Source organism: Eulemur rufifrons, chromosome 7 (assembly GCF_041146395.1).
Source record: "Eulemur rufifrons isolate Redbay chromosome 7, OSU_ERuf_1, whole genome shotgun sequence".
Classification (NCBI taxonomy): domain Eukaryota; kingdom Metazoa; phylum Chordata; class Mammalia; order Primates; family Lemuridae; genus Eulemur; species Eulemur rufifrons.
In genome coordinates this window covers 127,692,123-127,718,506 of record NC_090989.1, presented here as the reverse complement: position 1 = coordinate 127,718,506, position 26,384 = coordinate 127,692,123, and the positions used below count along the sequence as shown (strand labels likewise).

The following is a 26,384-nucleotide window of genomic DNA, read 5'->3' as shown; positions in this document are numbered from 1 at the left end:
ACTTAATAAAGCATCTAACGTAAAGTGGATTGATCTCAAATATTTTATAACCACTATCTTTTCAGAATAGTAAAACATAAAAGAGTTTAAGCCATGCCAATTTAGAGAGTGCTTAATGATGTGTAAGTACTTTATTTTCACTTAATAGATTTTTACCTGTGCCTTGTTTTAGATCTGAACAGGTTTCCTTTGACCTCAGAATCACTAATGCAAGGAAAATTACCATATCATGAGAGTATTTCCCTGCTTTTTTCTTCTAATGCATAGAGTAATAAATATTCCCAAGGCTTAGGAGTGGACATGGCCTGAGAGAAAGCCCAGTAAATGCTATTTTCTAATTGTTTTTTAAAAAAGTTAACCAAATCATGCTAATCAAACTGATTTTCTTGCTAAAACAGAACTAGTTTTAGAGTGTTTTATGATTGTTTTTTTTTTTTCCTCAGTTACTACTTAAATTTCGAGTTGGGCTCTTTCTGGATTTGCTTTTTAGTTCTGCTATAATTCATGCCAGATTTGGGCCCCAAACAAACTCATAAACAAACAAAACCCTCCGAAATTCAGATAATCAAAACAAATGGATACACGAACCCAATTTTTCCCTCTTTCATTGGAAACTGCTTGATTATAACATGCTCTGAGTATAAAAAACATAAGAGAGCCTTTAACATAACAGGAAAGCGCCGCAGCCCGAGTTCTGCAGCTCGTTGCCAATTGAAGTAAGGAACGCTTTGGCTGCTGGGACTTTTAAATCTAGGCTTAAAAGTTATTTGTTCTGTTTAGCATTTTTAAAATGATTCTACTGGGAATTGTATGTGCTTCAGTTTTAATTTTAACTCATAATGATTGTAAAGCACCCTGGGATGCTTGCATGAAGGGCGCTACAGAAATATAAGATTGTATTGTGTTCCAATATGCAGTATTATTATGGGGTGCTAGAGTTTCATCATGGACAATTCATAAGGTTGCAGAATCCCTGATTGTAGAGAAGGTGGCTGATTTCCTTTAGCAGTCTTTTTTCTTTCCCTCATTCTTACTCTAAAGCTTTATTCTCTTTAGTCATCATCATTTTCTTTTAAAAAATATTGATTATTTAGAATTGTAATATTTCCCATAAAAATGCTAATCTAGTTTAGTCAGATGGGTTAAAGATGCAAACCAAATGATATATTGGAAGTTAAGAAAAGGTGAAAGCTTTAATTGCTAGTGCCATTTGAGATCACATTCTTACCTGGATAACAAGACATGGTACTTCATTATCGGGGACCACCGACTATCCCAGGCTTGTCTCATTTTACTGTCAGTCTGGCAGTTGTTTCAAGGTGGTTCCAAAATGTGGAACTAAACCAAAACAAGTATTAACTTTGTGAGATGTCACAATGGGAATTTCCCTTGTATTGAAACTCCTGGGTTATGTTAACAAATATGACAGAGTTCGATTTCATTTTCTTTTTATTTTGTAATGGGATTATTTCTTGGAGTAATGTATTCCTTCAACAATTTCATTCCATTACTTTTTGCGTGTGTTTTTGTGTGTCATTGGTATTTACCATCACTTTAATTTGTGAGCTCCTAGCATCGTAAGAGTCAGGAACGTGAGCTCTGTCGTAACCAGCTGTATGAGCTTGGGAGACTGACTCCATGCCTCAGTTTTCTTATCTGTAAATAGGGAGATAATAGTACCAATTTCTCAGTACTGTCATGAGAATTAAATGACTTAATACTTATAAAACATTCACAAGAGTTCTCAGTTCTAAAATGTGTAATATCTTTAGTTGTTTTTCAAAAATATGGGTGTTGAGAGTTTGACATTACACTTGTGCATGCCACATGGTCTCAGAACCTTTGTGGCTACATGGAAGATTTTAATGCAAGCTTCATTTTTAGTGGAAACAACCAAAAACTTTTCATTTGTGAAAAAATTAAAGGACCATATTATAACTGATTCTCACCTTTTAAGGAACACTTTTAGCACTACCTTTACAATCATTATACAGATCTGATGTATTTTAATGTGGAAGTGGGGGAAGATTCAAGATTTGTGCTTTAAATAAATTCTTTTGCAAGCTTAGCAAATACGATACCTTAGACTAGATAACGTCAAACAGAATAAAGATGTCTCAAGGGACTGTCATCAGGATGTGAGCTTTTCCCAATGTCTTTTTTATTAACAACCTTCACCGCTACTCCCGAGCGCCCAAGCTCTGTCCTCCATGTATGTGCCCATCATAGCACTTTACACCTTGTCCTGAAATTATCTGTGGACTAACTAGGCTATCTGTGTACACTGTAATTGACTGTTCCAAAAGAACTAAATTTTATTTGTTTTCACAGTCATAGACTCTGGCACATAGAAGGAACTCAGGAATATTTGTTAAACTGAAACAACCTCATAGGATTTGCACCATGTTTATTTTATGAACCAATACACTATGTCAGTAATTTTATTAGTGGTACTTTATAGATATTCTTATCTCTAATATCCTACATTACAAAATATTTTCCTATTATATTCTGCATTTTTAGCTTATCTGACAAAGACCAAATTCATGGATTTTTCAAGAAAACCTACTGATATTCTAAGCTGTCTCATGCTGTTGTATATTTTATAACGTTCTTGAATATTTGTACAAAACTCACATGTTTCTAAGCAGAATAATAGTCTTGGAAGGTACAAGGGACCCAGAGATCTGAAAAATGCTAAAAACAAACAAAAGACCTAATTATACATCATAGTTAAGCAAAAGTTTTTTAAAAACATATTTCTAGCATTTTTGTGCATATTTTATATTTTCCTTCCATAATTATATATGTATTTCATCATGGCTAATAATTTTCATTTTGTCTCAATTGTGTTATGTTTGAGAACCACACTTTTTTACTGTCACTTTTATTTGTCCATTTTCTTCTCATTTCTAAGAGTAAAATAAGGAAGGAACATTTCAGTAACAAGGCCAAATGATTTATAGCCAAGGGTGCTGATGCCGCCAATATGGAAGTGTTAACAGTCAGTATCACCCCACGTTTGCTCACAGTGTCCGTTCCTCAGTTGAGGTTCTGAAGTCCACATTTGGCCTTGGAGACTCCATTTAGGGCTATAAACATGTAATGTTTTAAACTCAGCTGTATAAAGGCCCAGAATCACCTGAATTTAGAGAGCGCTGCAAATGTAGATAACTGTTCAGCCATTCCAGAGTGGGCCTCAGGGACTTGGTTTGTCCACTCTTATGCATGAGCACCAGCTCAGCCTAGAGCACACACATCTAGGGGTGGACAGAGCTCTTTATTTCATGATGTGCAACCCACCCCAATTTACTTTTGCCATTTCACCATAACTTCTAAAGAGATGATTACCAGTGGGTGGCATTTTCCTAAACTGAAGGATTTTTATAATATTGATAGAGATGAAGCCAGATTAATTTGATTTTTCTTTATGACCTAATCCACAGACTACATTCATCTGTAGTTATCTAGTAGACATGGGAAGTCTTAGTTAAAAGCTAACAGTGATGAATCAAATGCAGAAATCATAGCCTTAGTCTCCTATGAAGTCTTGGATCAGATCTAAGTGGGGTGGGACCCCACTATGGGCTTCCAAGATTTTGTGTAGACCTTGACCTTACAGGCCTGTTGTGGAATGTATGGGGGAGAGTTTCTGTAGCTTTCATGAGATTCCCAAAGGGAGTTCTGTGGCCCCATAAAAGGCTAAAAGACAAGACTGTGTTTCCCCCCCAATTTTTAGGTACTGTGGCTTAAAATCTAATAGTGTTCATATAAAGAAGGAATGCAAAGAGGTTATATAAACTCTCCTGTAAAGAGTTAGAGCGTAATTTGCTTTTGTAAAAATGAATTGTTCAAAGTACTTCAGTTCTTGTTTTCACTCTGTAGTTTAAAGTTTTTTCAAAATTCTCTGATTAAGACCTCTGGAATTAACACAAATTTGGTATCTTTTCCCTTCTATGTCTAAGCACAGATACCACAAATTTTAATCTCTAGCGAGGATAAGAGATTTAACCACAGAAGGGCATCAGAGAAAGAGTAAGCAAGCATTCCCCAAATGTGTACGTTGGTATAGAGTGCCTAGGATTTAGAATGTTAGGAAACACTTTTTGCTATAAAATTACACGGAACCCTTGGATTCGGTTTTATCTAATGGAAAACTTGTGAAAATTCCATTTGGATTAGCATAACGCTTAACTTAATAATGAATATATTTTAAATAATCATATTATAAGCCAGATGCCAAAGGGGCTTTAACATTCCTAAAAATAAAACTCTAGTTGGATGTTTGCACAGTGAGTGCCTTACAATGAATGATATGTGTTGTAATCGAATCTTCTTTGTCACTCTTTTTGGAAAGACATATAGCTTTCATAGAATCTTAAAGTTGTTAGAAGGAACATTGGATGGAGATGGAGATCATGTAGTTCAATTCTCTTCATATAGACTCTGTGCAGAGTTAATTTGAAATATTATGTGCCCTTGTAATAATACGCCTTTTAACAAATATTTTGTAATTTAAACCCTTTGCTAACATGTTCAATTGTTTTGAGTAAGAAGATTCATTGTGGTAAGAAAGATCTAGGTAGGTGCTTATACAAAAGGACAGAATAGAGAATCTGGTTGAAACACTATCTGGGCATTATATAAAATTAGTTCCATAGAAGAACCTTATAAACTGTAAGCTAACATTTTCTTTAAAAGTTATGAATTGAGTATTTAAATAATCAAATAAAATGCCTGTTTTGAAATGATCGCATTTTCATCTTTGAGAAATTTAGTGGGAAAATTAAAACAGAATTGGATGTGTTCTCTTTGTGCTTCCTTTTGTATTTCTTTGAAGCTTTGTACTGAGTTTCCACTTTTAGTGATGTGCCAGGGTGACTTTGTGTGAAAATGCCATTTTCAGGCGCTAGGATTGATCAAGATGGCAAGAGCCATAACTATGACAACTGGAGTTTAAGTAAAATTTAGAAGTGATTAGTCTCTTCTCAACAAATTGAGATTCCAAATATGCCCCGGTTGTATCTCCCAAGAGAATAGCTTAGAAAGCAATAGAGGATCCAGAGGGAAAGATTTGGGAAACATAAGCTAACAAGCACAAACAGAATATTACACTTAGAAATCCTACCATTCGCTCTCATAAATTGAAACCCATTTCCCGTCCTTCCCACCCCCAAATACCAGATGGGGACTACCTGTTAATTTTCAGCAAATTCGTTTCATGTAGTTGTCTCATATGATGCCTGTTAGAGTTTGTTTGTAATGTTTGGTGTCCTTTGGGATTAAAAGAAAACCCAATTTATGGAGCATCCCTGCTAAAATTGTATTTGAATGTGGAGTTGATCTGAAGTTAAAGTTTGACCTTTGAATTTTCCACAGGCACATAAAAAACTGCTATAAAAATTCAAGCCATAGGTAGTCAAGACATGCACAAAGGAGAGGGGAGATCAGAGTGTATAAATTTGTACTTTTCAAAAAATAAAAATATAAAATAATAAAAGCCAGTAGTTTGACAGATTGTTCAGTAAATGCTCATTTTATTGAAAATTATAAAAAGGTGTTAATGCCTCCGTGCCATTAATACAATAAATCAAAAGGTTACTGTCAAGATTAGTGTTCCATCCCTGAAAATTAACTATAGGACATTGTATATCACTCTGCATAGACTGAGAAGTTAAAGGTTTTATATATATATATATGTATATGTTAATATATCTTGCATTGTGTGGGCATTTATTTCACAAAACAATTATTTTAGACTTTATCCCAAAGACATAAGCAATGATGTGCTTTCATTTAAAACGTGGACTTAACAGATATATATTATGAATAAGGTAGAACCATGAAATTTGCCTTGTAGAATTAAACCTGTGCAAGATTATTTCTCTTGCTGTCTCTCTAGAGTATTTCAATTCAAAACATACATTCCTTCCTACAGAAAAAGATATTCAGATTCCTTAGTTGAAATTAATTAGCATTCAGAAACCAGATAGCATGTTTTTGGGTATTCATGAGATCTCTGTTTGAAAAAAATGTTTTTAACTTGTAGAAATGTGTTGCAACACACAGATGGGAAGAAAAAGAAAAAAAAAATCTCTTTAGCAAGCACTGTGTGTAAAAGGAATATTACATTTTGCACGCTCCTGATTGCTCTGTGTAAACAGTTTTTGACATCTGTCTTTATAGTTTTCGAGGAGAGGAAGACTTTGTTAAAAGAATCATTTTTATACAGCAGTCACCATTTCAGTCTTGCTTTACCTGTATTATGAAAGCAGATGGTCTGCATGTCTTTTGAATATTTATAACTATCAAAAACAATCTCTTGCTATTCACCCTTAGGCTTATGAGATGTCAGGACTGTTCTGGTTGAAAAAAATCATCTTGGGTGTTTACAGAAAGAGGATTACATTAAGCTGAAATGACTATACATTTTCCAGTTTAATATTTGTCCATCAGCTGTTTAATCGTATTTAGATAATTGTGTAAATAAGATGTTGTAGCCCTTGCCCTCTCTGCTGGTGGAGCCTGAAAGCTTTAAACATGGGTGAACCACCATTTTGTAGATGCTGTTGCTACCTCCTCCCACCTCAGTTAAACCATCAGCAAGTCCTCGGTAAGTTCTGATCGTGATATCACAGTCTTGCTTAAAAAAAAAAAGTAACGCACAAAAAGCCAGTATAGAGATCATATGAAATACTAGGGAGCTGCTGGCTTCCGGTACAGGCTGTTTAGTTTATTAGAGTATATTGTAATATGCAAATATGGTACAGCACTCCAATTACCCTTTAAAGCTGACATGGTTTTCTCTTTATTCTCCACGAGCACGCAGAGCTCCGAGGGTATTTTGGAAAACTTTTGGTATAGTGGGGGTTAACTGTTTTTTGACTGGAAGCTGAGCAATCAGAGATAACAGATTTTGCTGTGGTTGGTTGATTTGGCAGAAAAGCATGAACAGTTTTGGTTTAAATGATTGAATAACCTGATTAGCATTGTTTTGGGGTGGGTTTTTTTGGTTGTTGTTAAAGGCACAACAAAGCAATTTTAAGGGTAATCAGATCACTGCCTTTCCCTAAGCTGATGAATCTTTTTTTGAGAAGGCCTCACCTCTTCTAAAACCTCTTCATTGACTACTAAGATGACCAAGTAGAAAAATAAAACTATCTTCCTTCATTTTCTAAATGTGTTATAAATATATACCTACAGTGTATATGATATCCCAGCAGGGGTTTGAAAGAAAATAATATTTTTAAAAAGCGTATAACCTCAATCAATTTCTTGCCTTTTTTGTTTGTTTTTAAAATTTAAGAGACCTGCAGTATTTTAGAGCAAAGGTTCAGAATGTTCTAACTATATCTAAGTTAGGCTTTAGAAAAATTCCACCCTTACCTTTTCACAATTAGAAAGGTTATAAATAATGTATTTGGCTGAAAAGGAAGCTCAGCCTGTGGCAGATGGTATCATTCTAGAGTACCGGGGTTTCTGTGAAGATGGCATTCTTTCAGATCGGAACTTCAGCAGACTCTCAGAAAGAACCGAAGCTCCTCGTAGGGGTAGACATGTGCTTTATGGATCTTAGAAAAGCTTACAACTTGGCTCCTAGGATGAGAATATTGTGTCACACCGGGGTTATGAGAGCCACAGCCAATTTCTGCCGACTTTGAAATTGTATTTCCCAACATTGGAAGCTGTGGCCTATTTATTGGTTGGTATAATGTGTAGCATTTGAATTTGGGATTTCAACTGACTGAGTTTTGTTAGTTGGATTATTTTATTCCCTGAACATTGATGTTTTATACAGACCAGCCACTGAATAGGAAACTTGCCATATAAGTTGTGTCTTTTTCAAAGTGCTTTGGAGAGCTCATATAAATAGACACTGAGAGAGAACTGGAATAACATAACCACCGAGCGCTGCAACTTCCGAGACATCTGTGTGGATGTATTTTGAAAAACCTGGGAAGGGATCTCTTGCAAATTAATGAACAAAGGTTCTTGAAACTACGATTTCTATCATGACAGCTAAAAGTGATGGATTTTAAAGATTCATGTGACAATTAAGCTGCTGTTACCTTTGACCTTTAAGGGATAAAAAGGGAAGAGGATTTTCTGGTGGCCTGCGCTAACAACTTGTTTCATTGACCTTTTTTATTTTTTATTGTTCACCTAATATATGTCCAACCCTGTGATGAGTCCAGGCTGTACTGAAATAATACCTAAGACTCACAGTCTAGTAGAAAATAAACAGCATGACAACAGGGCAAGCACTAAGGTGGCAGCACGTGCGGGATGTTTGGGAAGTTAGGAAAGGCCTCACCGAAGTGGGGATACCTGAGCTGTACCCTGAAGGATGAGCAGCTGTCAGCTAGAGATGGGAGAGGGCATGGGTCAGCCGTCCACGTCAGAGGAGTGGTGTGCCTTCCTGATGCCTTCTGCCAGATACAGGCCGGCTCCAGAAAATACTGCCAAGCTGGAATATCACAAAAAATAGAAATACTTTTTTTTTGGTGTTTCCTCTTGTTATTCCTTGACCTGACTTGTAACTTAATAATTTAATTAATATACTCTTTGTTCTACATAAAAAAAATTTATTTGACTGAAGATACTGTATATCATTTAAAAATTGTATCTGATAGTCTCTGGTTACTTAAAGCATAGTTGACTGATGTGAAATGTGATCATATAATAGAAGCCCAATGAGGAGGAGGAGGAGGAGGAGGAGGCAGAGGGTTGTCATAGTAATTAACATCTCTTAAGTTCATACTTGATATGTTCCAGGCTCTGTGCTAATTGCATCATATCCATTATTTTTTTTATTGTCTGTCTGCGGGTAGATAGTAAGTCTCTTCAAGTCATTATTTTTCCAGTGACTTGCCCAGTGCTTGGCACATAGTAGGAGTTCAATAAATATGTGGTGAATTAATGAAAAGTAACATGTGAATAAGTGGAACAACCTCATGAGGTGAATGCTACTATCATTCCCATTTAGCATGGGAAATTGTGATAGAATGATCAATTAATTGACCCAAGGTCATACTACCAGTATATGACACATCCTGCACTTGAATGCAGATTTATTTCTATTCTATTTTGTCAAATGAACATTTAGTGTATTTAATCTATGGCAGGCATTGGGCTGGAAAATAATATGGAGCCCCAGACCTGCATGACCTCCAAGTTCAGTGCAATCTTTTTTAAGCTAGTGCTCCTTTTGATTGAAATAAGAATCCTAAGCCTTTCTCCTTTAAAACATGGAACTTGGACTACTGTCTATCTATCCCTACCACCTAGAAAAATATTCCTAATCTTGACTTTCTGTTATTTGCACTATCAAAACAATAGGTTTTTCCTGATTTTCCAGGTTTAATATTACGATATTGAATATGATCTTTCAAATGCCACATGCACAAGATTCTGCCATCTCTCTTACCTGCCATTGAAACTCACTAGTCTACTGCGATACCATGCCCAAGCCCTCCATAGGGATTTTACCACCAGAAAAAGAAACCATCATGAAGTGGCTGTGTGAGCAATTTAATTGTACAGGTTACTGCATACTGTTACAATAAAAACAGAGGTGACCCCAAGTTACCTGAATTATGGATTATTTTCCAGACCCCCCAAAACACCAAAAGATATGGAATCCAAAAAGTTGCTTTGGCATGCATTATAACCTGTGGATTATTAGCCTTTTGATTTATGTCTTCATTAGGCAAATATTTACATTAATCATAGTTTTCCTAAGCACATACCACAGGACAGAGTAGAAAATATCCAGAAAAATCACATAAGGGCAGAGCTTACCAATTTAGGGTTAAACAAGGGCAGGGGGAAGCTTTGATGATGATATACATATAGATATTATTTATCACATGTGGATAGTAATGAACTACATAGCACTACCACATGTTGACTCTAGTTTTATAAAAATATTTCAGACATTTATCTCACACATACTATAGATTTTTCTCCCCACCTCCATGTATTTTGCACTGTTGGTGCACTGAATCACATTAAATTGAAATGGTCTGTTTACATATCTATCTTCCTAATAGATGGTAAATTTTTTATAGGCAGAGGCTGTGTCCTGTCCATCTTTGTGTCCTTAGTACCAGCCAGGCACATAGTAAGTGTGCAGTAAAGAGCAAATTTTCATATGTAGGAACTATTGGCAAAACTGAAGTAGATTGGATGTTTGTCAAAAACTTCAGCAAAATTTAGATATCCCATTTATTTCTAAAAAGTAAGACATAAATGATGTCTAAAACATACATGTACTATTATACTGATGTTTAAGAAACTGCCAGAATGTCTAGGTAAAAAATAATAATTTTTTAAAAATTGGACCAAAGTAGAACATCAGCTGTCATCCATTTGCAGAATCACCATTATCCATCAGCGATCTCAATAGTTTTATTAGTGTCTGACTTTATTGATCCTTTATTACAATCGAGTAAGTGAGATTGAAGCTGACGGATTGTTAACTGGATCAGGTAATCTGGCTCTGGTTTTGGCAACCTTGCTAAGTGTCTTTGTGGACTGTGGGAGGCTCTTAGTGAAATTGCAAGCTGTTGGATTAATGGCAGAGCATCATGAGCACATTAAGAATGTCTTTTTACAGAAGTAAAATGTGAAAATGACTATAAAGTAGAAAGTGTCAAAAAAAAGATTTCATCGTAGTGCCTCTTAGGAAAGATAGCCATATTTTACATAAATAATGCGACTCTAGCTTAGTCTTCTCTGAAGGTTCTTCAGAGATCTCCCAGATTTACATATTACGGAAATGTGTTCATGCTACAAAATTAACACTGATAATGGATGTTGAGAGGATTAATAATAACCAAAAGAGCTTTTTATATTAGAAGTAGCTTAAAGAAGATAATGATGTAAAAATACTTTTGTCCCCAAACTGGCTTTTCTCACTGCCTCCGAACAATGCTGCCTTCTATAAACTATTTCACTGTAGACTGACGAAGTCTGAAATGTAAGTTCTCATGTTTCTACACATAGAGGTGAGGGACGAATTGGTGCTGCGAAGTTTAATTATTCCCAAGACTCAATAGAAAATGTAGCTGCTACTAGAGAATATGGGTGTTAGGGTTAAAAAGGATTGTGAATTAAGTTGTTGAAATGACCATAACCAAAATTTGCTGGAGAGTAAACATTTTTCTTTGTTGAAAACGAGTTTTTATAAACCCCTCTTCCTAGCAATACATTAAAATTATGGCTTTATTTTTGTATGTTACATGGTTGACTCTGTTTTCAAGGCTTTTTTGAAAAGCGGGATGAAGAAAAGTGACAAAATAGGTCATTTTCTTTTTTGTGGTATCCTTCAGAAATTTAGTAAGCATGAAGTGTGTATTTTTAAAAATTTTATGGTCAGTTTGAGATTCAGAACTCAAGCTTTACTGAAGAGGAAGCCAGCAATAAGATTGTAGAATGTTTTTCTCCTGATAGAGGATCTCTGTGAATAGTTTCTTCTCAAATATGGTCAGTTTACCTTTGAACAGTGTTAATGCTCCTCCAGTTGAAATCCTAATAATAGGCTGGAAAGTGCAAGTGGTATTTCTCAAACTTTAATGTGCATATATATTCCCTGAGAATCTCGGTAAAAATGCAGGCACTGATTGCCTCGGTCTGGGGTAGGGCCCAAGGTTCTGTGTTTCTAACAAGCTTCCAGGTGATGCCTGTATTGCTGGTCTCTGGACCATACATTGAGCAGCAAGGATGTAGAGTCCGGTCACTAAACCACAAAGTAACATATATTTGTGAATTCCAATTATAAAGTCATTTTCACGTATTTGGGTTTATTGGGATCAGTGAAAGTTTGTCAGCCAAGAAATAGATGACATTGATGGGGATTCAACAAACGCTAGAATGAAGGCTGTGGGTTTGATAGCTTTGTACTGGTCTCAGTGGGCTGTTGATTTCTACTTAAATAAGATTTTGATGATGTACTTAATGAATTTTAAGAAATTGAGGCTTTAGGCTAACGTGGGAAAAATGTAGCAATGTACTCAGTTGTTTTAAAAAATACAGTTTCCATAATCGAAATCATTTCTGTGTTCCATCTTGTGCAGCTATGTATTACAAATGTTCTTTCCCCCCCTTCATGCAGAGTATGATCTCTTCCATTGTGAACAGCACTTACTATGCAAATGTCTCAGCAGCAAAATGTCAAGAATTTGGAAGGTGGTACAAACATTTCAAGAAGACAAAAGATATGATGGGTAAGCAAAAAACCGTTGCAGCGGTGGTGGCTACATACCATTACGTGTCATTTGGGGGTTTATCAAAGTCACATCTAAAGCCAGGTCTTTTGATTGCCCAATTAGAGATCAATTTGGAATGTTTCTTTGGGGGTGGGGAGTGGGTATGACTATAATGAGATAATTAAATTCAATAAATGTTTGTGTTTAAATCAGCCAAACTGACTTGGTTGTCAGACATGCAGGAAATCGAGGTGTGAGGAGGGGAGCTGTCATTTTTTAACATCTCAGTGAAGACCTAACCAGGCCTTGAATAACTAATATTAGCTGTGATTTCTCTCAGAGATAAATCATGCTTTTAGGTTTTCGGTTTTTGTTTGAGAGAAAGAGAAAGTGCCTATTTTTAAGGAAACTCAGCTGTATTAAACTTACTAAATTAAACTGTATTTATAGTCTCCACAGTTGAGATCAAGTGATTTTTGTGGCTGTCTCCCCTAGCCCCCATAGATAGGCACTTTGGTGAGTACACTGCTTTACCGTCCATACCAGAAAAATCAGTACATCGTTTCTAAACTTTTAATTCCAGTGTAGCATCCTATCTTAACAGGTAACTTTAGGTCAATATGTGTTATGCAGGAAATACATTAAAATGATCTGCAGTGTAAAATGACAGATAAAAGTTGTATGTTGTACCTAAGCATTTAGATTATGGCATTTTCTCATAATTGAGATTGTTAGTGTTCACAAAAGCAAGCACTGTGATTAAGGTTAATGTTTTAATTTCTATTAATGTTTTTTTTCACATACTTGTAGCTTCCATATTTTAAAATAATATAGGAATGGGATGTTTAATATGCATAGCATTATGGCCTGTTTTAAATCTATTTCTGTTTACCGCCATTACATTCATTTAATAATAACAACAATAATTTTTCCTAAAGATTTTAAGAAACAAGAGAAGCCGAATTTTGCGCATGTTTTAGCTTTTAATATTTGAAGAAAAACCATCCATCTACCAAAACAGATTCTTTGCCTTTTATAGCTTAGGGCTGTAATGAAGACAATGCATCATTTTTGGAATAATTGCTTGAATTACTATTCTATGTGAATGGCCCACTTGGGCTGATATCACGGGTAGAAATGGAAGGTTTCTTCCCCAATTCTTAGTTATATTCTGCATATATCAGTGACGATAGCAATATGATAAGTTTCTCTAAATATAAAACCTGCATATTTAATGGTAAGAGAAATGATGATTAAAATCAAATCAGAGTCTATACATGGGAAGTCAGTGTCAATTTGGAAAGACCTAAACACATGCAGCTCCGTGCTCAGCCTTGTCAGTCAAGAGCATCAAGCCAGTTTTCCTTCTCATAGCAGCAAAGCATTTGCACCCTTAGAGCTGACGTTCAGCCGATCCACCTGAGGGATCTAGCTAAGGGAGAAGCATTCATCCTGGGTAGGTGGGAGTAAATTGCAAAATCTTGACAGCATCATCATTGTACCAGCACAGTTCTCCACCCCTTACTTGCAAGATTGTCTTTAGTATCTGGTAATAGCCATAGCTTCTTGAAAAAATATTTGGGTCTTAGCAACGCTGGGTATACTCTGGGTATACTGGCTTATCGTATAATAAATCTATTTGCTTTATTAGAAAAAATATTTGCAGATACACCTACCACCCATGATGGTTAGACTTAAATGAAACAAACCATATAAGATACTCAGCACAGCATTCAGTATACACTCAGTTATTATTACTTATCGTTATGCCCATTTTTTTTTATTTCTTTATTATATTGACTACATCTTTATATTCACTGCTAGGTAAAAATTGAATGTAGAACATTTTATGTCACCTTTTTTCTTTCACACCTTTTGCCTAGAGTACTGAAGTTAATATATATCATGAGAAAATATTTGTAAATTTCTTTAGTTGCTTATTATCATAAGCTTATTTTCTTAACTCATCGTTTCTTGTTGCCATTAAGCAAATGACATTCTTCGAGCAGCCATTTTAAAATAAACATCATTGCTTATGAGCCTTCTCGGGGTAATAAGTGAGAGTGAATAACTAAACACAAAGAATTTGAATATAATTGATTTTATGTCTTAAATTTAAACCACATTTTAAAAAATGAAATCAAAGGTGTTGTCCTACTGTCAAAGTTTGTGGAATTGTTCAGAAGAGGAAAACAAAAAGCCTGGTGAGTTCCATCTTTAAATGGTCTTGGTTTCATTGGATCTTTGGTGTGCCCTATGTCTACTGTACTATCACTTTTTATTTAGGAAATGATCAGCAATCCTTATCAATGCCCACCATTGTTGGCTGAATACTATTTTACTTTTTGTCCACTTTAGTTGAAATGGATAGTCTGTCTGAACTATCCCAGCAAGGTGCCAACCACGTCAATTTTGGCCAGCAGCCGGTCCCAGGGAACACAGCTGAGCAGCCTCCGTCCCCCGCACAGCTCTCCCATGGCAGCCAGCCCTCTGTCCGGACCCCTCTTCCAAACCTGCACCCTGGGCTTGTATCAACGCCTATCAGTCCTCAATTGGTCAACCAGCAGCTGGTGATGGCTCAGCTGCTGAACCAGCAGTATGCAGTGAATAGACTTTTAGCCCAGCAGTCCTTAAACCAACAATACTTGAACCACCCTCCCCCTGTCAGTAGATCTATGAATAAACCTTTGGAGCAACAGGTTTCAACCAACACAGAGGTGTCTTCCGAAATCTACCAGTGGGTACGTGATGAACTGAAACGAGCAGGAATCTCCCAGGCAGTATTTGCACGCGTGGCTTTTAACAGAACTCAGGTCAGTTTTTTTCTATTTGTAAATGGTTTTGCTCTCTTTTCTCTCTTCCCTCTCTTCTTTTCTTAGTCCCATCCATACTAATGTTCATTCTTTTGCTCTGTACTAACATTTTTATCTTTCTCTTTATGGGATCATATGGCCTGTTTCTGGTGGTGTCTCAAGTTTATTACTCCTTTCTCTGTGATACACCTCCTATATCAAGGGACAGCTATGTACATATTGATCCCAATTCAGGAGCATTGAAAAAATAAATATAAAAAATGTTTCAAACTGACATCACTTACGCTTTTATATAATGGAATCATAAACTGTTAGTAGTAGAAGGTTAAGAAAAGCTTCATGCCTTGGGCAAGGCCATTGGCAGGGATTCCAGGCTTCTAGCCTAATGTCTTTTTCATGTTACCACCCTGTCAAAAGTATATAAATGTCCCCTGTTGAAGTTCTTCTACAGCTTTGTTTTTTAACACCTTGGAAAGCAATTTGTGGCATTTAATTTTAAGCAGCCATTTTGCAAATATTATATGGCTTATAACATAAAATGTTTCTTAGCTTTATCCCTCATGTTATTGTTAGTGTTCTTCCAAACCAGATTCTCTAGACCAGGGATCAATAAACTTTGTTCTGTAATAGACCAGATAATAAATATTTTAGGCTTTGAGGGACATAAATTCTTCTGTCACACTGTGGAGTAATAAGCAGCCACAGACAATAAATAAATGGGTGTAGGTATGGTGAGATTTCAATAAAACTATTTACACAACAGGCTGGGGTAGGTCTGGCCTGCCAGTCTTAGTTTGCAGACCCGTTTTTAGACTTATCACTGAGATCTGCATATAACCCCAGCGTTTATACCTTTGTCCTTCTGGGCAAATTCCTGTGAAGATATGATCAGCATGGGAGATTAAAATTAAAGAGGGACATACAGAAAAGGTGATACATGATATGAGAGAAGTCATAGGATAAAGATAGATTTTTGAGAAGCCCTAAACAAATTGATTCTGTTAAATTGTGAATGAGAGGAATTTTTTTTCTTTGTTTGCAAACTAGTATGATCTACATGGTGTTTATTTTTGGCCAGGCACACTCAAGAAACAAAAGAACATGTAACTTTGATGAGAATGAAGACGTTAAATCTTTTCAACTTTCTTGTTTTACCACTGTTCTTTCTTTTGTCGATTTATTTTTGGGTTTTGGCCTCACTCATACTTTCGTCTCATATTTAAGTTATTTTTTTTTATTACATGATTATAAGAATAAAATTCTGGTGCAAAAATAATCTAGTATTAATTCCTTGTTGGCAGAGTTTCCATACCTAGGAGAATCCCAGCTGTGACTTATTTTTGGCTTGCCTTAACTAGATTGGGAGTTAGGAGACCTGACAAAGCCTTTAATTCAGTGTTTGTTTTCAGTTTCTTCATCTGTTTTTTGTACATGACTTGTCTATTTTTAAAAAGGCAGTTGCACAAGGTTATGCCTCAGGTTAAAATTGTATGGTTTTACCTACTTCCATATTTTTACAGCTTAAAAAGCTGTGTTCATTATTAGCTGGTAAAGTTAATATGACAGCTATATTCAGTTGGGGGATAATTATTGAAAAAAAATGAATGAATCAAAAGTCAGCTTTCTAGATATTCCTGTATCTGGTAGCATTATTATTATTATTTTTTTAATACAGTAACTAGTAGTTCTCAGCACTAAGCAAAAAAAAAAAAAAAGAAAGATCTTTATATTAAAGTCCAATAATGCTTGTTGAATCCAGTTAAAAGCCCAAAAAGACCAGGAGTGGTGGATCGCACCTGTAATCTCACCAGTTTGGGAGGCGGATCAGTTGAGCCGATCAGTTGAGCCCAGGAGTTTAAGAGAAGCCTGGGTAACATGGCGAGACCCCATCTCTACAAAAAATTTTAAAAAATTAGCTGGATGTGGTGGCACTTGCCTGTATTCCTAGCTACTCAGGGGTCTGAGGCAAGAGGATCGCTTGAGCCCAGGAGTTCAAGGCTGCAGTGACCTATGATCATGCCCCACTGCGCTTTAGCCTGGGCAACAGAGCAAGAACCTTTCTTTATTTAAAAAAAAAAAAAGCCCAAAAATACAACATTGACATAGACACAAACGACGTATATGTTTACTGATAAGCATTTTAAAAATTGAGCAAATGAAAGACAGAATTTTCTCTTTTTTTATACCATATTAATCTCTTTGAAAAGGGTCATCTCTGTGGTTAACATCAAAAACGGAGACTTCATTTTTCTGAGGGTGAGCAGAAAATGAAAACCTGCTACAACTTGATACAGCTACCTCTTTATTAATAATAGCCAATTTAGAAAAAAGTCATTACCAAAAAATTATTTAGAACCCTGGGTTATAAAGGGATTTGGTTTTAAACCTTTATATTGATAATTAGCACTCATCAGTAGAAATAGATGTTGGTCCGTATTGGAAGCTGTTTGATTTAAATAAGAGTAATTTTGTATGTATATTTAAATGTTCACTCTTTGAGAACTAGCTTTTGCACATGCCTGCATGCGTGTATTTTCAGTGGTCATACTTAACCACACACACAGCTGCATTTACTTTAATGATTATGCATTCATATGAATGCATGTAGTGTGTTTATTTCAAAGTGTATGCATTTCAATAAAAGCAGGTGCAGAGTGAGTATGGTGTGAGTGTGGAGTACGAAAATACACATGCTAATGCATATGTATGGACAAGGAGCTTTGCAGAGTTAAACTGCACATCACACATTGTGTGCACTTATTACAACGTGCAATTCCAACTCCAAGTTTAAAAATATTAATGTAAAATGTGTACATACAAAGTTATATGATGTGGTCAGATAAAGACATTCTACCTTATGAACAGTATGTTAAAACATTAAAATAATAGGTAACACATTTTTGAATTGAGAATTATTTTAGTCATTGACAGCTCTATATAACTTTAAAATGCTGTGTCTTGTATTTTTTAACTCTTAATTGAGAATTTTCTCATCATCTTAATAGGGGCCGCTAAATTAAAGCATAACCCTCTCAAGACTTTCACACGTGACTATTTTTTTAAATCTATCTTTTCTGAAAATTTATGGTGAAATTTATGTAATTACTTGTTTTAAGAAATTTTCCCCCTTCTGAATTGATGGGGCATATGTTCTTTAATTGCTATTGAAGATACCAGCTTTCAGCATATGTCATTCATTCAGTTATGCCTACTTGATGTCTTTTTAATGGAAACCTATGGCTAAAAGTAATTGCCAAGGCTTCTGGATTTATACTTTTTAATTCACCTCTCTGTATTATTGCTATTTAAAGGTTGTGATAAATGAAGATATATTCGTTAGGCCCTTTGGCTTTTGAAAAAATAAAACCCATAGTTTAACTCTGGTCCCGCTCTGTGGCTTTCCCCCCTTTTTCTCCTCCCTCCTCTTGTGTTTGGCACACTTTATTTTCCAGTAAAATAAAGAATGAAGATGGATCATTCAAAACTGATAACAGTAATGGACCATCATGTAATGTTTTATTGAATTTGAGTTCTGTAAATTACGTGGTGGAGAGAAATTTGCCTGCTTAAGTATAACAGAAATTGCTACTGTGTTCCTATAATTCTTCACAGTGTAATTTAAGAAAAGTCCACTATCCATATCACTATTGAATAAAAGGTAAAAAGGTGCTATTACCCCAACATGACAGCTCTCGATTAGCCTACCAAGCAACAGAGATAAATGTGCCTACTTACAACTTATTTGGCACGACTCCAAGGTAGTGGGTGGAGTTTGAAAATCGTCTTTTACCTGAACATGTGATTAAAAATTCACCAAACAACAGAGGCAGGTAGCCTTGAAGAGTGTTCTATGTATTTTCTTTTTTGGAGGGAGGTTTCATCAAATCGTATTTTCTTTCTGAAGGCTTTGAAGTTCCATGAAGCTGATAAAATCTATTTGAATCAGTGATTATGTTCAAAGAGGAGACAAACGGGAGGCCAGACAGGCTTTTTGTTCAGATTGGCAGTCTCTGGCTTATCTGCTGTTTTAAAAAATTCATAATTAGCTTTTGGAAGTACTGATAATATTTATTGAAGGTTTTTTCTTTCTTTTACAATTACTAATGAATTTTACTTGTAATAACTTGTAAACTCTTTTTGGAATGTAAAACAAGCTAGGAATTCATCAGTAAATTCATTCTTTAATTGAAAAAAATGAGAATTCTCACTTAACCACTATGTAATAACAATGCAGAATAATTTTAAATTTTCATATATATAGCACACAGCACACATATAATTATTTCTAAGATGTGAAGTCACAGTGAAAGGCAGCTTCTTATTTCCAATAAAATTAATATTCATGATACGCTAGTAACTTCCTGCATAACATACAAGTTTTCAGGTTCTTTTCAGAAACTTTAAGAGTGACTAACAATTTTGTTAAATTTAATTCAAATTTATTGAGCGCCTATGATGGAAAATATTGATATGTTTTAGTCCTCGTGTTTCAGTATATTTTATGACATGACAAGTAAGGTACGTGATGGCCTTGACATACTATTTTTTAGCATGAAGAAAGTTTGATAAGAGGCCCCTCTTACTATGCATTATGGGAGATTACTACAAATGACCTTAGCAATTCAGTACTATACATTCAACTATAGGAGGAAATAGGAAGCGGGGGCCACACACATCTTGAATCCATAAATGCGGCAATTCAAATAATAATGACCCGAACAGGAAAGGAACATACATTCCCAGATCTGGGTTCTGAAAGCAGTCATTTTGCAACCAGAATTATTCTAAAGTGACTGAATTTTTTTTTTTTTTTTTTTTGGTAATTAACACAGATCAAAGTGTTTTCTAACAATATTTTCAAGCATTTCCACCAGGGGGCACTCCCCTCATTGAAAGCTCTGGGCCAAAAGAAAAAAAAAAAAAAAACCGGAAGGTTTTTAAAAATACCTGAGACTGTGTACACTGGCTACTTTAAAGCTCTTTGAGTGTTCCAGGATTTGAAACATTGCTTCAGAACATCAACATATTTCAGGCAGAAAAACTGCACTTGTTCCAGTAGAATAATTAATTTAAGTGGAAATAAAATGCTTTGCCCCTAAAACACTCGTATGCTCAAATGGAAGGTCACACCAACATGGAAATGTGGATAGAGAACTTATAAAACTCTCTCCTAAGGGACATGCTATCTTCTACTGTAAGCCGTACAGGGAATGACTTAGTTTCATGTTAGCAAGACTTGAGAAAGAATATTATTGTGTATTTTTTCATGTATAGGTCTTTGCTGCCTCAGGAAATATTTTTGATAGAAATATGTGATATATTACTATGTTATTTAGGATTTTCAAATACCTTATTTCAAGTTTCCCAAACATAATAACATCCTAAGTATTTATAGGCTATATTTGACCCTCATCTATTTTTTTTAATTGTTAACCAATTAGTGTAGATGAATATTTTATAAAATGCCACATAACTTTTCACTGAAGGCCCACCATGATGCTAATAGTTACCGTTAGAATTTACTCATGGGGTAATAGATCTTCCCCTGTTTGTGAATTTTTCCTTTTGTGGTTCAATACACATAATCTATTTAGTGAACAGTTATCAAACATTTTTGTGGTAGGCATTGTGCTGGGACGACAAAATGAATATTAGATTATACTCAATGAATTTATAAGATTGTATTTATGTATAATGAATGTTTGTACCTATCTTCCTATTTCTGTGTATTTGATATGTATTGCTTTGCCAAGAGCATTTTTTAATGCATAATGTTTGGTACAGAAGGCTGGAGAGCAAGGGCTATTTAATTATACCCATTTTCAAAATTTTTTTTAAGACCTGTATGTTTTGGTTCCAATATGACACATCAGGAACACAGTCAATCTAATTAGTTGGCCTTGTGCAAATTAAATAACTGAATGATTGACTGCCTGTTTGACTGAGTTTTAGTTAAATTGACTCAATGTTTTGCTCTTGTGTGGACACAGTTGCAGCATTTCTCGTTAGTACTGTGAGTGAAAGGGCATGTGCCCTTCATTCTTCAGTCACGTTTCTTAGGGTAAAACCAAAAGTTCAGGTCCAATTTCCAAGCTTTGGTTTCAATAAACCAAGAGAGATACAACTTTAAAATTGACTATTAAGCCTCCTGCTCATGTTGGAGGTTCTTTTTAAATACCAGTTTATAAATCATTTTAACAGGTGGACAGTGCTTTTATATTATCTGCACCCAACTGTTATATTTAGGCAATATGTTACATTATCCTTGAGGAATTGGAAACAAAGCCAGGTTCTAGGAAACCATGAAGAAAACCCAACTGTTACAGCCGTGGGGCTCTGTTGTTTTGACATGACACACCCTACCTTTCTTCCCCAGGGTACCCTTTAACCGTTTCTGCAGGTTATTGGAAAGTGGATTTGCAAATTATGTAGAAATTTTGACAAAATTTTATCATGAGTTATATTGTGAGAAGCTGATATTTTGGCTAAGAAGCCAAACGTGTCTTGGTATTCCAAGCGTTATTTCATGTACAAGGTTGAATAGATAAGGGCTGCTTAGCTCTTATAAAATGGACAGAAAAATTTTCTAGTATTTTTGTTTCATATTATCTCCTAAACATGGTGGGGAAAACCACCCATTTTTGAAAGAGTTCTTCTAAAAGTTAAAAAAAAATTAGTTGAAAGCGAATGCTTTATTATTTTGGGGAAAGATACCTTAAAAAGGTTTTCTAATGATTTGTAAATTTCTATCACTAATAATTTTTATTCCTTAAGAAATACGATACTTACAGAATTTGATAATATTCTTTTCCTTGGCATGCTATGATGGATTTCTGCAGTGAGGAAAAGTGGTTATGTATTTCAGATTTATGTATGGTTTCTGGTATCCAAAGTTTTAACCTGTTACCCAGCAGTATCATATAACAATATAGTATTTAGAATCATTTGGGAATAGTCAGTGTGGTTCCCTTTAAATGGTAAATTGAAAGGGTCACCTGGTGTCATTTACTTTGATAATTTGAAGATTAAGGAATAACTTAAAACATTGCCTGTGAAAGTGTAGCATAAATCTTAGGTAATGCTTTGGTAATTTTCTTCTTTTTCCAATATGTTACAATTCATTTTCTGGTATTTTCTTTGAAAGTTCTACTTCTCTAGAAATGGCTTCGTATCTTTATATATTGGGCTGCTGGCATTCCCCTGCCTTTGTTTAGGCAGCTTGAGAACTATACAGTTCAATGCTGTTGTATTATGAGGATTTCATTTATTCCTAACTTCCCCGGATCTCTGTGAAAGATTTCATGGCAAGTTAAGCTACTCAAAGGAAGGAGACCAATTAGGCAGTTTCAGTTTATGTTATATGTAAAGCAGATGCTTAATAAAATTAAGAATACAATTGAGGCTCTCTTCTCCACCACTTCAATTGTAACTAATATATTCCTATGCAGAATTAATGCCTCTGACTGTTCATTTTCTAAACGGAGTGGAGAAGAAAAGGGAAGCAAGCTCACCCTGTGCCTTTCATTCCCCGCAGGGCTTGCTTTCAGAAATCCTCCGAAAGGAAGAGGACCCCAAGACTGCATCCCAGTCTTTGCTGGTAAACCTTCGGGCTATGCAGAATTTCTTGCAGTTACCAGAAGCTGAAAGAGACCGAATATACCAGGACGAAAGGGAAAGGAGCTTGAATGCTGCCTCAGCCATGGGACCTGCCCCCCTGATAAGCACACCACCCAGCCGCCCTCCCCAGGTGCAGTCTCCTCTTCCTCTTGCCATTCTTCTCTGTTATGCTTTTTTTTTTTTTTTTTTTAACGTTTGAGAAAGAATATTAACAAGAAATTAGATAGATATATAGATTTAGATTAAAAAAAAATTCATAGAGTTGCTTGAGGAGAATTTCATCTCAAATCACGAATTCTGATATAAAAACAATAAGCTACTAATTAGATAGAAGAAAGAAAATTACTTTGTGTTGCTTCATTCCTTGGGTTCTTTGGGGGTGAAAGTAGTCTTTAAATGGGATATTTGTCTCTACTTCTGTTATTAAGTAAAGAACTATTTTAAACTCAATAGAAATTAAAAAAACAGAATAAAGTCAGTTTTATCACGGCCAGTTTTAGAACTGCCATTTGAATAGTAAATAAATAAAAATAAATAATTGCATTTGTATGTGTGCTTTCCAATACAAACTGCAGCTGGTACCAATTACACATCATCTCATTTGTAATCTTTCATAATTAAGTTTAATACAATCCTTGAAGACAGCTTTAAATGGGGCTGATAAGGAATTCTGTCCATAGTCCCAGAAATGGGCACATTTTCTGTTTCTCCAAATTTTAAACTTTTTAGGAAGGAAAAAAGTCACCTTCCAGGTAATTTGTATGTGTGTCTGTATTGTTATTCTTTAAATGAAGTTTAAAGAGTAGCCTCATAACTATTATGAGAATTCAAGAAATTAATTTTCGGTATGAACTATTAGATAAAAGTTAGGTAGTTAGTAGATAAGACTCAAAATCCACAAGCAAATATATTTTCTTAAATGTTTAATTTATGGCATGCACAACTCTTAAAAAAGTAAGGTCAGTTAAAACTGGATAAAGATTGAATATATAGAAAACAAATTCAAAGTATTCATATACCATAATGTCATAATGAAATTATATCTTGATGTTAATTTCTTTTCATCAATGGTAAAAACTAATCATGCATTTCTAAGTATAGAAATCTAGAAAAATCCTATTCAACACTAAAGAAAGAAACTGCTACAGATTATTCCAAAAATAAGAAATAGATATTCAGCCACTTGTTGAGGGTCTTAAACTGCTTATCATAGTGTTCTGAAATGATTATTTTTCAGAAACGTCACAAAAATCCATTTTCTTCATTTTATTTGATGAAAATCAATCTGGTCTTGATATCTATAGGAGCAGACTATAAGGAAATCATTGTTGTAATTATGCATAAGAAAGTCATGTTTCTTTAGGAGAAAAGAATGGCATCTATATACATATACACGTCTGCCTGCCTGCACACACACACACACACGGTTATTGAGTTTGATCTGTAAAGCCTCCAATAAGATATTTCCTAAGATAAAGAATGCGGAACTCTTTATATATATGTGTGTGTGTGACTTGTAACAGTGATTAAACAGAAAATAGTATACTTTGGATTTGGTTTAGTATTTTTTCTGCAGTGTTTAGTGTTAATACACACACCTTTATTAGTTAACTTTGCTCCTGAAGTCATCACTGACAGGGCCTTTCGGCAAAGAGTTATTTTACTTACTAATCTGCAATACTAATAAAAGAATTGCTAATTTAAGACCAATGTGAACTGCAACGTTGAACTTTTTTTTTTTTTTAAATCTAGCTAAATATTTGACTTAGTGGTTCCTTAATACAGCTTTTGTTTTCTAATTTTTCTAGAATTTTAATGGTTTTGTTTTCCAAACATAGTTCTGCTATCCTTATTCATCAGATTTTTTCTTGAGCCAAAGTTATGCTGATTCTGATTAATTGATATCTCCTTCATATACCGTAGGTTTTCTATGAATATGTTTAAAGGCCTTATTGGCTAGTAAGTTGGGATAGAAAATGTATATAATTTATTTTAGCTCAGATTATTGATTAACTGGTTGAGCCACCTTTAGCCTCACTTGTTTGTTCTCAGGAAGAGCTGAGACCAAAGCTATGAGTATCCTGGCAGTGATGAACATATACAGTATGTAGATATTATAGATTTTTTAGTGAAACTTTCAAAGAAATTGTTTCTATTAATGCCATATTATTGGCCATCTAACCAAATTCCAAAATGATTATCTGATGTGTGTTTGTTTTATTTCACTACTGTAATATAAATCTTTAAGGTATCTTATTCGCCTCACAGAGAATCTCTTTGCATTATTTAATATTATTATAATAGAACTAATTACCAGTTTGTTCACATTTTACCATTTAACAATAATTTGGTGAATTAAATTTCAAGAAATTCTAATGTATTAAAGGTATTGTCAATGCAAAATGAGTACTTTAGATTTGGAAAAACATTTTATAGAGCAGTTGAATTAGTAGTATTTTTCAGCAGTTGAAATCAAATGCTTAAACTGGAACCAATATATCACACATAAGATTTTAATATGCTTATTACAAATAACTAAAATGAAGGGGAAAAATGGAGGAAATCACAGATACAGAAACAGACTGCAAAATTTTGTCTTAATTTTATATTTTACCATGGAGGAATCTATATGAAATTACTATGCATTGTATTTCCCCCAAAATGAAAAGATTTGAAACATACTTTGAGACAAATCTTGAGCTTCGGTTCGATTTTAACCCTGATTTCTTTCTAAAAAACTGCCATGTTAAAGACAGAGGCTCTTAGTAGTTCACAGAAAACCCAGGCCACCTTTAGGCCTGGGAGACTTCCAGCTCCTTGTAGAGTGTAAATCATATATAAGGTGATTTTGGAATGCCCCCGGGCATACCAGACTAAGGACCCCAGCTATTGAGAGGCTTGGATTCTAAGTCATCTTCAAAAAGGGACTTCCCTGGCTATTCAGGCCCCAGTTATAGTTCCAGGAATACCTCACCTGGGCACACCTAGACCAGCTTCAGAAAACACCAGAGCTCTTGGCTGGTCCAGCCCAGGTGAGATGCTGCTTATGCAGAGGTATCCCTTGTTTGTACCCCAGTAGGGGCAGCCATGCCATGTGTTTTGTCCTCTGCCTGAGGCAGTAGGCTCTGGGCCAGACCTGTTTGCTAAAAGCATATTTTCACAACTTTACATGCTCTAATTTGAGCAGTAAGAATATCTTGCACTTGATAATGGTTCACAGTTTTCTAAGCACCTTTACATACATTCATTTGCTGAATTCTCATCCCAGCCTTTTGCTAGGAGAAAAATGAGAAAACCAAGTCTAGGGTTTAGTACAAGTTTTGAAATCCTCTGTTAGATCTGTTGCTCTTTCCTCTATCTCAAACAACCTCCTCAAAATACAAACAAATCTGCTTTAGCAAGGGGGAAATGGAACTTGGGGATTTTTTTCTGTTTGTCATAGAGGATAGGAAGTTTTATTGTTACATTGGGAAGAGGAACAGATAGGAGAACATTGTCCTGATGAAATAAATGTTTAACAAAAGATTCACTTGGGAAGACGCTGGACAATGGTGTTTCTGAGGTTGTGGATGAAATAGCCCCTTCCAAACTTTGTTCATATAAAAATATCTGGGAGAACCACCCACCCCTGCAAGGTTCCCTGGTTTTCTAAAAGGTTTCTTTTCTGACTATGCTTTGCAAACTTTCCTGATGAGTTTATTAGAAGAATTTTATTAATAATAATTAATGATTATTTTCTGAAAAT

At 35.1% G+C, this 26,384-nt stretch overlaps 1 protein-coding gene across 3 annotated transcripts in view; it reads left to right on the top strand.

Moving 5' to 3' along the window:
- Positions 1–26,384, top strand: part of SATB1 (SATB homeobox 1) — a 74,118-nt gene that overhangs the window by 14,352 nt on the left and 33,382 nt on the right. For all 3 annotated transcript variants that reach the window (XM_069473284.1, XM_069473283.1, XM_069473282.1), the window contains exons 6-8: positions 12,116–12,227; positions 14,568–15,022; positions 22,557–22,769. In XM_069473284.1, coding sequence (XP_069329385.1) covers positions 12,116–12,227; positions 14,568–15,022; positions 22,557–22,769 — 780 coding nt within the window. The remainder of the gene's footprint in view (positions 1–12,115; positions 12,228–14,567; positions 15,023–22,556; positions 22,770–26,384) is intronic.